This window comes from Amorphotheca resinae, assembly GCF_003019875.1.
Source record: "Amorphotheca resinae ATCC 22711 unplaced genomic scaffold M430scaffold_9, whole genome shotgun sequence".
In the NCBI taxonomy this organism is placed as follows: Eukaryota; Fungi; Ascomycota; class Leotiomycetes; order Helotiales; family Amorphothecaceae; genus Amorphotheca; species Amorphotheca resinae.
The window spans coordinates 420,927-431,921 of NW_020194479.1; the positions used below are offsets into that span (position 1 = coordinate 420,927).

General features: G+C 49.6%; 5 protein-coding genes across 5 annotated transcripts; 3 read left to right on the top strand and 2 right to left on the bottom strand.

The window, feature by feature from the left end:
- The first annotated feature begins 504 nt into the window (after positions 1–504).
- M430DRAFT_262138 (hypothetical protein) lies at positions 505–1,098 on the top strand. The gene has a single exon (XM_024865362.1). The coding sequence runs from the start codon at positions 569–571 to the stop codon at positions 1,013–1,015; it is 447 nt and encodes a 148-aa protein (XP_024718869.1). The 5' UTR covers positions 505–568; the 3' UTR covers positions 1,016–1,098.
- A 2,480-nt stretch (positions 1,099–3,578) lies between these two features.
- Positions 3,579–4,227, top strand: M430DRAFT_43710 (hypothetical protein; the record flags this gene model as incomplete). Its single annotated transcript, XM_024867641.1, has 2 exons — positions 3,579–3,659; positions 3,716–4,227. 2 exons carry the CDS (start codon positions 3,579–3,581, stop codon positions 4,010–4,012), a joined length of 378 nt encoding a protein of 125 aa, XP_024718870.1. The 3' UTR covers positions 4,013–4,227.
- Positions 4,228–4,691: 464 nt separating this feature from the next.
- Positions 4,692–6,757, top strand: M430DRAFT_143296 (glycosyltransferase family 8 protein). The gene is made up of 4 exons (XM_024862810.1): positions 4,692–4,838; positions 4,886–5,577; positions 5,640–6,229; positions 6,328–6,757. Exons 2-4 carry the CDS (start codon positions 5,040–5,042, stop codon positions 6,367–6,369), a joined length of 1,170 nt encoding a protein of 389 aa, XP_024718871.1. The 5' UTR covers positions 4,692–4,838; positions 4,886–5,039; the 3' UTR covers positions 6,370–6,757.
- A 92-nt stretch (positions 6,758–6,849) lies between these two features.
- M430DRAFT_124587 (hypothetical protein) lies at positions 6,850–8,327 on the bottom strand. Its single transcript, XM_024861920.1, has 3 exons — positions 8,037–8,327; positions 7,379–7,985; positions 6,850–7,311 (listed from the first exon to the last, which is right to left on the bottom strand). Exons 1-3 carry the CDS (start codon positions 8,280–8,282, stop codon positions 7,031–7,033), a joined length of 1,134 nt encoding a protein of 377 aa, XP_024718872.1. The 5' UTR covers positions 8,283–8,327; the 3' UTR covers positions 6,850–7,030.
- A 1,313-nt stretch (positions 8,328–9,640) lies between these two features.
- Positions 9,641–10,655, bottom strand: M430DRAFT_29466 (hypothetical protein; the record flags this gene model as incomplete). Its single annotated transcript, XM_024865878.1, has 5 exons — positions 9,641–9,798; positions 9,855–9,965; positions 10,019–10,228; positions 10,284–10,303; positions 10,543–10,655. 5 exons carry the CDS (start codon positions 10,653–10,655, stop codon positions 9,641–9,643), a joined length of 612 nt encoding a protein of 203 aa, XP_024718873.1.
- Positions 10,656–10,995: the final 340 nt, after the last annotated feature.

The window sequence follows — 10,995 nt, forward strand, 5'->3', positions numbered from 1 at the left end:
GGGGGGGGGGAGCGCGGGAGATGGGGGATGTAGCGATAGTGAAGAGAAGGACTGCGGCAAAGAAGAAGATGAAAAGCAAGATGGTCGTGATGGAGGAGGGAGAGAGGGAATTTGAAGGCTTTCGTTGCTGGTAAATTGCTGATGGGACGATGGGGATGATGGATGACGGATCCCTCGAGTACGGGAGGCGGGAGGGAGGCCAGAGCGAAAAAACGGGGCCGTGCTCCGCCGGGTCTTCAGATCCAGGTCGACGGCGTGATGTGGGCGTTCTTTGCTACTGACATACTGTACATGTACATATATCTACTGTGCGTCTACATTGATCTGTATAATCTACAGCTACGTATCTCTGCGTGGTTCAGTGATCAATGCTCGTGTCGTTCGTTGTCTTTGTATCTCAGGGTGCCGAGTCCAGGCGGGAAGCCTGCTTCCTCCCAAGATGTACTCAGGAATTATTCAGCAACCGCGCTGACTAAGCGCAGGAGACCCCGTACAGATGCACAGCTCTGGAGGCAAAAGAAAGCCAGGAAGAAGCAACATTCTTCTCTATAGCGGACAACTACATGGAATGCCATACATCCTCTCGTCCTTGAACCGCCACTGTTTGTTCTCTTTATTCTCATTGTTTTCTAGACTCAAGTCCTGCATCCGGAGATACTTCTTTCTTCCCTCTTTAAGATGTGACACTCGACGTCTGAACCATCCCCATCTCTTTCCCCATCCTCAGACCTCACCTCATCTCATCTCATCTCACTTCATCTCATTTCATCTCATCTTCTCTCCTCTTCTCTTCTCTTCTCTTCTCCCGCCCAGCTTAACTCTCCTCCCTTCACCTTCGCCTTCACCTACACGCTTCAGCTGTCCTCACGCGCTCTTCCTCCAATACCTACTATTCATAGCGCCCTCCCGCCGCGCGCTTGTTCCAAATCCCTCGCCCCGCCACCCAATCGTTGCTCGTATACGCCCACTCTGCATGTTTCTCCTCAGCTGCCCCAATCAATTGAGCTGTCGATGACCTTGCCTTGTCCGCTCTGGGTTTGTTTGCCGCTTGCCTCCTCACCACGGCATCCCCGACGCGCGAAGGGATGCCGAGGGGCGGGAGCCGAGCCCGGCATCTCGCTTTGGTGTTGCTTGCAGGTCCCTGAGAGATTGTGAGACTTCTTCATACTGTTGGTACGTGATGTTTATTTTACAGAGACATGCATGCATGCATATAGAGTACGGTATCTACCTACATATCGATGCCAGAATACACTTCTCCCGCCTCAATCCCCACGCAAGCACGCCACGGCGAGGAATCTCGCCTCCCAGCCTTTGCGCCGCATCAAGACCCATCCGCCGATCGCCACGCTTCCGTTCGCAGCCTTAGGGGAACAATGCTTCCGATGACATGAAGACGCCGCCGTTCACCATCTAGGTTCTGCATCGCGCGAATCCGATCCATCGGGTCTGAAATGCCAACGGTTAAGGTGCCTAATCTCTACCCACTCATTCCAGAGCCCAGCAAGGCGGCGCCGTTCCTGGGCTGGCTTGCGGAGCTGCCGTGCGCTGGGTCTGGGTTTGCGGTATTTACCCACGGGTGGGATTGCCTTCTCGGCACATCTTGATATCGCAGTTCCTAGCCCCATTGTGGCGAGGGTTCCAAACTTTAAGGTTAATAGTTCCCAAAAAAAGTTAATTTCTATGTCTGCTTCCGAGATGGGGGAGATTGCGGAGGAAAGGGGTTGTTTGCTGATGTTTGCTTTGCTTCACACGTGATTATCATTCATTGCGTGTTGAGCCCCCGAGCGAGAGGAATGATGCGTTATAGACGGACATTCAGTTTGTATGTGCAAACTTGTGGCAATCTGTTGCTTTCTACCCGTCTATGCATGCTTTCTGTTTGTATTTTGCTGATTCCTGCTCTCTCGCGGATAGGGAGGGGGATGGTCTGAATTCCTTCTACATCTGTGGCGGGGCTGATTGTTTCTGTTCAGATCTGACTGGTCCTAACTTTATTAAACGCGTCCCAAGTTTTTCTAGATGTCTTTCACGTTGCTCTTGTAGTAGAGTACTATGAAGCGTTGGTAGCCCCTTTTAGAGAGGAGGAAGGGAGAGAAAGGATATTGGTTCGTGATCAAAAGATGTTCTAAACCTTCAGATAAAGTCCGAAAACTGCAATCATATGAAAGCAGAGACTAGGTACATGAAAGGAGAGATAGGATGAAAGTAACTTTTGAGTACTCCGATCTTCAATAATAGTTTTGTCCTCTCTTTCAAGTCCAATCAAGAAATCGGTTAGTTAGTAAATGCGCTGTGAATACCCCACCCCGTGCGGTAGAAAGAAAGGAATGACCTCGTTACTGCGGTTGCCGTCGAGAATAAGAGTCGCCAGCACAAGGAGGGAGATGCAACTCTTCGTTGATTTCGTCCAAAATAATTAATATGCTTTTGCACCCATCGCTGGCGACGCAATCACACATGATTCACGTGTAGTCAAGGTCCAAGTCTGTGTCTGCATAAGAGTACTAGAAACTTGGATTTTAGAGCGACGAGCTTCAAACTGGAATTGGTTCATAGGTAAGGTGATAGAAGGTGAAGATCGAGGGAAGATCCTAGGTTAATGAGGGTGATATCATCGCGCACGTCTGTGCATCGCAAGGCTGAGTGCTCTTGGGCGAGCTCGAAATTAACATGGTGCTAAAGGCAGAAGGCCATCAATCGATTGAGGAATGAGTGTTGCGGTGTTTATATACGGCTTCTTTTCTTCCTCTGAATCTGAGATGGCCTTCCTACCCGTTGCCCCATCGATACAAACTTTTCCTGCCAGCCTTGTTGTCGGGCCTAGAACCACGCCGATATGTATAACTACGGAATATTCGTTGTCCTACTACTGCAGGTGTAAAATGACAACTGTCTCGCTTATCGCGCGGCCTTAACGTGCTTTGATTCTTTTCATCTGGATGCCACAGAAGACTCCAACCTCATATCATCTTGAAGCTTAGCGATGGTCCTGAAACGTGACCTTTACCTTTGGCGTATGATATACCCCCGTAGGAGACCAGGAGAAAGGCAAGAGAACCAACCCCAGCCTCAGATGCTTATTATTGTGGTTCCATTCTTCTTCCTCTTTTCCTCTCCTATCAAGCTCCGACGCAGGGACATGTCGGTGACGTCGGCAGCGCGAACCTTTTTTCCGCCTCTTCCTTCGATCCCGGAGCTTAATCGAGCGCTATCACTTTAACACCAATGGAATCCCGCCTAGCGACCCCCATAACCGCGTCTCTGGAGCCCTTTTCTGCCGATGTAACTTGGCTCTGCAGAAAAAACATCTAGAACTACTATCAGTCAGTCTATCAGATGTGATGTCGGATGATCGGCAGGGCTTCTCAGGCAGAGCGATTATTCAACGGCAACGGTTGACCGGAGGCCTTCGATGTCGTGATGTCAGCCGCTGAGGTAGGTACCAGAGTATTATTCTCACCTGTTCCTCCCTTCCTTATTTATTATTCTGTTTATCCTCCTTCGGAAACCCCCTGTTCCTTTCCTTCCTTTCCTTCCATCCCATCCAAACCCCTCCACCTGGATATATAGCAAACATGTATATCTCTCTCCGCCAACTCGGCGCTCTTGCCCTCCCCGCCCTCCTCCTCCCCGCCGCCCTGGCCGCAGATGTTGATGTAAGTCGCATCTTCTCACATCCCTCCCATTCAAATGTCCTGACCTGCTCCCAAAGGCCCGGCAAGCCGCCCCAACTTCTTCCATCATGAGCGCAACCGGTCTCACGCCTGCCGAATCAGCCGCCTCGGCCTCCTCAAGCATGGCGCAGATGTCCGCGCTCGAATCTTACTCGTTATCGCTAGCCTCCGCATCTGCCGCCTCTGCGGCCTCTGCTGCTTCTGTGCAGGCAACTGCTTCTCCTACAAACGGCGGGGGCAAGGTGATGGCATCCTCGGGCGCGGAGAGAGTCGCTGCGGAGCTGGTGACGGAAGTTGTCGTGGGAGGGAGCTTAGTATTGCTAGGTCTTTTATAAGACGAACTTGCGCGAAGCATACATGAATGGAGGGAATGTATCGATATTGTTATCAGAAGGCGTATGGGGGATAGACGGAGTATCAGGGGAGGGGCCATCAGACGGTTATGATATATACGGGATGTCTACGAATCTACGGAGCTGTAGCAACGAGATCATGATCACGACCCAAAAGGAATGGAAAAAAGTCTTTAACAGGAAATGTCAAAAATCACAGAAACAATTTGGCCTCTGCAACTAGAGAATTATCTATGGGAGGGTCTACAGCGCGGTGTGTGAGAGAAAGTTAGAGAAAGAAGGGGTGGTGTTCCAGAGCAGTGTGAGAAACCCTCAACCCTGTCGTTGATCCTCCTACATGCCTTCCACGTTTTATTGTTCCTGGGGATGGACCCGATATTCTTGAACCGATCTCAAGTATGCTTATACTCATATGTAAAAAAGCCAAAGTCAAGATAGACGACCCCTTATCGCAAAATAGGGGTCCTCGTGTTCGCCGCTTAGCGCTGCCGGGAAGACCGGATCTTCGCTACCTTACTAGGGATCACGCTTTTCGAACGACCCATGGTTCGTTCCATCTTCGTTTGGCTCAGGGGCTCTGATCTTCTTGGCATCTGCCGCGTTTTAGCATCTGCCGCGTTTTATTCGGACCTCGATTCTTTCTTTACTACTACTAGATCACCTATCTCCTTCTGTGGCTGGCCCACTGGGCCTGAGGTTGGTCAGACCACGTGGTTTAGGCAAGGGCCTCGACAGAGCGGGAACTGAATACAATTGAGGCTCTGAAGTCGGGGCGGCTTGATATCCCAACTTCATTGCGTGCGAGCATGTAAGAATCCTTGCTTGATTCTGCCAGCTCAACTAATTATGGTGAAGAAGGACTACTCAAGGAGAGATGCACTATATTCCTCTCATATTCCTCTCCATACATCATCCCGTCTCGGAGTCAAGACTACCTACCAAAGCATAGCCCCACAGCGAGTGGTACTCCGTCTCTCAGTGTCCAGCTACTGAAAAGCGGAGATCAATCATGAGGCGAGACGCTCTGCAAGATGATATTCCTGACTTCCTTCTAAATTCCCCCTATCTGCCCGTGTATGACGGGAGATATGACGCGCCGCGCGGGCCACAGAAACCAGCCAGTATCTTTGACTTACTGCGCCCAAGACGGCCTCGGAGCGTCATAACCTGGACTGTCAGGATCGCTATCCTTCTCATCCTGTTTAGCATCACCCGCTCCTTCATCGTGCGTCGTTGGTTTTCCGGACCGCGCTGTCTCTTCTCTGAACCCATCACACCACCTACATCCTCTTTAGAGCGTGAGGATATCGATTGGTCACGTTACGCATACGCACAATATGTCACCAACGCAGACTACCTATGCAACTCCCTCATGATCTTTGAGACTCTGCACCGCCTTGGCAGCAAAGCTGACCGGCTGATGCTCTACCCCTCCAACTTCAATCTGACCTCCGAGGACTTTTCCGGCCGCCTGCTCCTCCAAGCAAGAGACAAATACGGCGCGAAATTAGTCCCAATCGAAGTCCAGCATCGCTGGAACGCCTACCGTAAACCACCCGCTCCCATCTCCGTCCGCGGCAGGATAATGACTTACTGACCAAAAAAACAGCCATATGGGCTGACAGCTACACCAAGCTCCTCGTCTTCAACCAGACGCAGTACTCGCGCCTGCTCATTCTCGACTCCGACGCCATCATCCTAAAGCCCATGGACGAGCTCTTCTTCATCCCCTCCACCGCGGCCGCCATGCCGCGCGCGTACTGGCTCGAAGAGCCCCTCCTCTCCTCTCACATCATGGTCGTCGAGCCCTCCAGCCACTCCTTCAAGCGCGTCCAGAAGGCCATCAAAAACGCCGTCTACGGCACCTACGACATGGAGATCGCGAACCATCTCTTCGGCGGCTCCTGCCTCGTGCTGCCGCACCGCCAGTACGCACTCCTGACGGGCGAATTCCGCTCCAAGGACCACGCGCGCTACCTGCGCGACTCCCCACACCCCTGGGATCCCGAGACCGCGATCCGCGAAGCCAAGCTGGTGCATTTCTCTGACTACCCGCTCGAGAAGCCGTGGCTGCTGTCGCCGCCCAAGGACTGGGAGGCGGCGATCCCGGAGTGTGGCACTGCCGGCCCGCGGATCGCTGATTGTCGCGCCCGCGATATCTGGCTTGATCTCTATCAGGAATTTCGGGATCGTAGGGAGGTGAGTTAGTTCGTCATCATTACCAACCCCCCTTCCTTCCCTCCCATCCTTTTTCAGTTGGAGGTCTTTAGCTGATGATTTGGTGCTGGGCTTCGTAGAGTGTGTGTGGTTTGAAAGTAGGATATGATGAGATGTTATAAAGACCCGAAACACGCAAGATATCCTGTAGAGAATCACCATACTGTTCGTAAGTTCGATAATTTACAAGCTATACAGAGAGTATCAGGACCCCCCGCCCGAATCATTTGGCCAAGGACCGGGGAAAAAAGAATCAATAGAGAGCTCCTCCCTCTCCCCCCTCCTTTTCCGTTATCCAAGCTATTCAATCAAGTATTGTACGAGTATGAATAACGAACGCAGTGGAGAGATGCATGAGCAGGGTCTGAAAAGGGGCATTATCCAGCACTGAGCGTGGGAGGGCTTGATTAAAAACGTTTAGTCGGATGGTTCATCATACTACACCTACCTTGTGACTCAGAATTGTACTATCTAGAAAGAACGAATTAAAGAAAAGAAATCAAACCCCGGATCAGATTTACAGAAGCCCTGGAGAGTTAGATTCTTCCTATTTGCTGTCATGAGTTATGTGTGCAGACAGACATCCGGAAAGAGATTGATTTGGTACATCTATCTACAACCCTTCATTTGATGCACCGACCACGATAACAGAAGGGGCAAATATGTAAAATGCTGCCCACCGATCCCAGGTGAAAACGCCATCCCTCCCTCCAATTTTTTGACAAGACAGGAAGACTAGATATATCGCTACTACTACGACGACGACGATTACGACTTGATCACTCATCTCTTTGCCCCCGCCCGCCTAGACTTCCCCGGCCGCTGCTTCGCACCCGCCTTCATCTTCTTGGCTGAGAAGCCGCGCAGATCACCACTCGACATCGCGTCCCCGCTCTTCGCAAAGCGCTTCTTGCCTCCGTAGCCGTACTTCGCATCTTTCTTTTGTCTTTTGTTGGGACCCATGCGGTCTTTTCTCGACGGTTTGGCGCTGTTGATCTCGTCGTCGACAGCTACGTCGAAGAGATCTGCTTCATTTGTAGCGTCCGTATCGGCGCCTTGACGCTCTGTTACGTAGACCTGTTAGTATTACCCCGCAAATAAAATCGATTCGGCATTGGGGAAGAAACATACTCCGCTTCAAGACCTTAATCTTCTCCATCGTCTGCTTTGTCTCCTTGGCGCGCTCTTGCAGTTTCGCAACCTGGACCTGCTTGCCGAATTTCTTCAAGTCTCGCTGTTTCCGCGCCTCGGCGCTGGCTTTCTTACTCGCCGCCTCGCTGATCAGCTTCGCCTTGATCTTTGCCATATGCTCATCTGCTTTCACCATCTCTGCGAAGTAGTCTGTGGGTCTGGTGAAGGGGACGCCTTCTGCTTTCAAGAGTTTGCGGGCCTCCTTGACAGCGGAGAGTGATTGTGAGTAGAAAGCAAGTTCGCGATTCAGATCGTCCGAAACATCGGGTATGGAGACTTTTTCGGAAGTGGTAATGGACTGATGGTCGGAGAAAGGAAGTTTGGAGATGGGGAGCGCAATTCGTTTCAGTGCTGCGGTGAGAGCGACGGTGTTGTTGATTGTCAGGCGCTGGTGCGGGATTATATCTTCCTTTTCTTCATCGTCTAGATCTTCCAGATCGGACATAGGGATGTCTTCTTCGTCTTCATCGTCCTCATCATCTTGTTCCTGGTCATTCTCACCCGCCGAAGAATCGCTGTCGCTTTCGTCGATGCCTTCAATATCAATCTGCGGTAGTGTTAGGATTGCAAGATTAGAGATGAAGATAGCAATTCATACCTTCTTAGGACCTTCAGCCTCACTCTCCTCTTCATCCTCATCTACCTCAGCGTTCTCATCCTCGCTATCACTACCGCCATCTACATCCTCCCACTCCCCCTCAACCTTCTTCTCTTCCTTCCCCTCACCAGCCTTTTTCGCTTTCTGCTTCCTCGCCGCCTTCTGCGCCTTCTTCAGCTTCAACTTCTTAAAGTCTATTTGCTTCTCAGCCGCCAGGGCCATCTTTAATTTCGATTTCGTAACCATGGTGTCGGTGTTTTCTTTTTCCAATTGAGAGGATTTTGATTTTGGCGCAGCGGCTTGAAATCCAAAATATTATTTTTCGAGGCAGGAACTTTTCTATGGAGCTTCGCACTAGCGACTGACCGCCTTGGGCAGAAAATGCATAACTTTATGCGGGGTCCGTGCTTCGCGTGCGGCGATGTTCACCCCCCTTTTCGCTTGATTGTGGTTTTATTCCACTTATCTATGTTCGATCGAGACTGTCGTTCATCATTTGGTATAGTAGTTGAAGAACCAATAACATCGCCTCTTTGTTTAATGTACCTACCCAGGGTTGTCAGCACTCTATGATACGATAACGAGGTATTTCGATCTCAATGTTGTAGGGTTTTGAGGAGCACTTTCCTCGGCTTCTGTCCCTTCACTATGCTCAACTCTCGTAGCAAAGCTGCCATAGTTCCAAAAGTCACGCTCACATATCAAAGTTCAGTTTGTGATTAAAGTGTTTCCATTGCTCATTTAGACCAGTCACCTTTAAGTCTCGCTGATGGTATGAGCACGTTATGTCTGAGAAGACAAGATCCCCCGCCCTGATCTCAATCCGCCAGACTTGCACCTTTCATTCCCAGTGTCCATTTCTACTTCCGATAGCCTTCATTCTCTAGTCGTTCGAGACATTCGGGGCATTCATACTCTCTGACCTCTCGCTTGATTTCGATATCCTCGCCGGTGCAGAGCTCGGGGTTCTTGATCTGGCAGTATGGTCGCACTAGAAGCTTGTGGCCACACTTAATTCTTGTTAGCATATTTCTTTATAGAAATAGCAACTGCTGTATCATAGCTATAGGTTGCGAGATCCAAACAATTCTCTACTCTAAGAGCGCGTCTCTGAGGAGAGCACTAGGACTCGTGAGCTTGCTCTAGTCTCTGGGTTGTACGTACCTGATACACGAAGACAACTACAGAACACATCTTGGAGATTGTGTGTGGGTGTCTGTGCTTTGCTTGAACGATGTGCGTTGGGTACGTAGATCGGTTGCGTGGGGAGTTGAAGAGAGACTGTTGGTAGGAAGAAGAGAGTCGAGCTGTAGCTGGATGTGCCTTCGACTATCAAATCTTTGAGAACTACAACTGATCTGCCTCTTTAAAGATCTCAGTTTCATTAGGTTCCTTAAACTTGATAAAGAATAACGTTTGGCTTCGGGTTTGACGCGTCGAGAATATTCAATAGTCAACTGAAGTGAATCACTGTCTTCGCTTCCTCTCTAAAGTCAGGAGCGACCAACGTTGATATGGTGGTTAAAAATTTCATTATCCATGAGCTCTCCTATCCTCTTTGCCTCTGTCACCGAATTTGTCTATTGACCTTGTCCCTTCATGCCTTAATTCTGAGCAGGTTCCTTGTCACGATTGTCATATGGAGTTTGAACAGTCCCAGCCAATTCGTCCTTCTGTGCCGGGGATATACTCTCTGCCTGATCTATTTGTGTTGCTTGTAATAAGAGTTCAAGAGCTGTGGTGCTTTGGGTTTCGTGAGTCACTGGAATAGACAAGGTCAGGATACTTCAGCACACTGAATACTTGTGGATTGCTCACCTGTTTCTTCTTTTTCACTTTCGCTGTTTAGCTGAAGCATAGCCGTCGCCGCCTCTAACCTGTCTGCAGCGCTCATTTCTTTTCCAGCCGCCTTGTTGTCACTATCCTCCCCTGAAACCAGTTAAGCAAGAATACATCAAATTGGAAACACTGGTATCTCTTACCTTCTTTCTGGACTTCTCTATTTGTCGTGATTGGAGTCTTTGTCTCTGCCTGACTACTCAATAACTGTGCATGGTCCCTCGCTGCCTGTTCAAGTCGTTCTCGTCCAACACATATTTCGCACGGCCTACTCCTCCTTCCATATAGGCAATTGCAATCCCTGATTGGGCAGCAGTCTGAGTTTTGGGCTTCACACCCTCTTCTCCAGATTACTATCAAACGTCAGCCTGTTTGATCAAATTTCCAATAAGAGCCATAGTTCCTCACATGAATGGCCACATTGAAACCTGCACACAATCAAATTACACATCTTGGTGACGAATGAAGCGCGGGTCATGTAAATATGATAATGACAATTGATGAACTGCTCCAGTATGAGGAGAAGGGGTTAATGCAGTTACATCCCCCCATGGTTTCCCTTCGGTGACCTACCTGCCTTCCCAGAAGGAAGGCTCATCGTTCCTTCTCTTCTTCTATTGCTCGCTGCCCGCGAAGCATCATGGCATAAGGTAGTTGCCATTCATACCACTTCTTTTTTTCATGGTCTAGGTATTTGAAGTTGACATCCTCGTGGAAGTATCGGGTTCTTGGGTCGAGGAAGTGCAGAGCCTCGGCAGTCATATTCTTTGCCTCGAGCATTTTTTTTTGATTCTGCAAGAACACAAACAGCCTTTTTCTGCTCTCACTTCTATATCATCTATCATCTCTTTGAGTTTTTGAAGTCGGGGCCTAGAACAACACTGTTGTCCAATATCAAGAGGTGGATGGAAAGATGGGCAAGATTTGAATCGAGACACCCATCCCTAGTCCTTGACAAGAGACGAGATATGGATATTGTTTTTAAAAGAGAAACCCTATAGAGATCTCTTCTTAAATATATGACAAATTGGATATCTTGACCTTTCCTCTTGGCAACCATCAAGAAGTACGGTTGAAGTGTTATTTGCAAGGTAGCTAATGCCTCATGATCCAGGGGCAT

Coding starts and splice junctions, on each gene's coding strand:
- M430DRAFT_124587 (XM_024861920.1), bottom strand. CDS start 8,282: ATGGTTACGAAATCGAAATTAAAGATGGCCCTGGCGGCTGAGAAGCAA. Junction 7,986..8,036: donor AGGCTGAAGGTCCTAAGAAG/GTATGAATTGCT, acceptor ACACTACCGCAG/ATTGATATTGAAGGCATCGA. Junction 7,312..7,378: donor GATTAAGGTCTTGAAGCGGA/GTATGTTTCTTC, acceptor TCTACGTAACAG/AGCGTCAAGGCGCCGATACG.
- M430DRAFT_262138 (XM_024865362.1), top strand. CDS start 569: ATGCCATACATCCTCTCGTCCTTGAACCGCCACTGTTTGTTCTCTTTA.
- M430DRAFT_143296 (XM_024862810.1), top strand. CDS start 5,040: ATGAGGCGAGACGCTCTGCAAGATGATATTCCTGACTTCCTTCTAAAT. Junction 5,578..5,639: donor GCATCGCTGGAACGCCTACC/GTAAACCACCCG, acceptor CCAAAAAAACAG/CCATATGGGCTGACAGCTAC. Junction 6,230..6,327: donor AATTTCGGGATCGTAGGGAG/GTGAGTTAGTTC, acceptor TGGGCTTCGTAG/AGTGTGTGTGGTTTGAAAGT.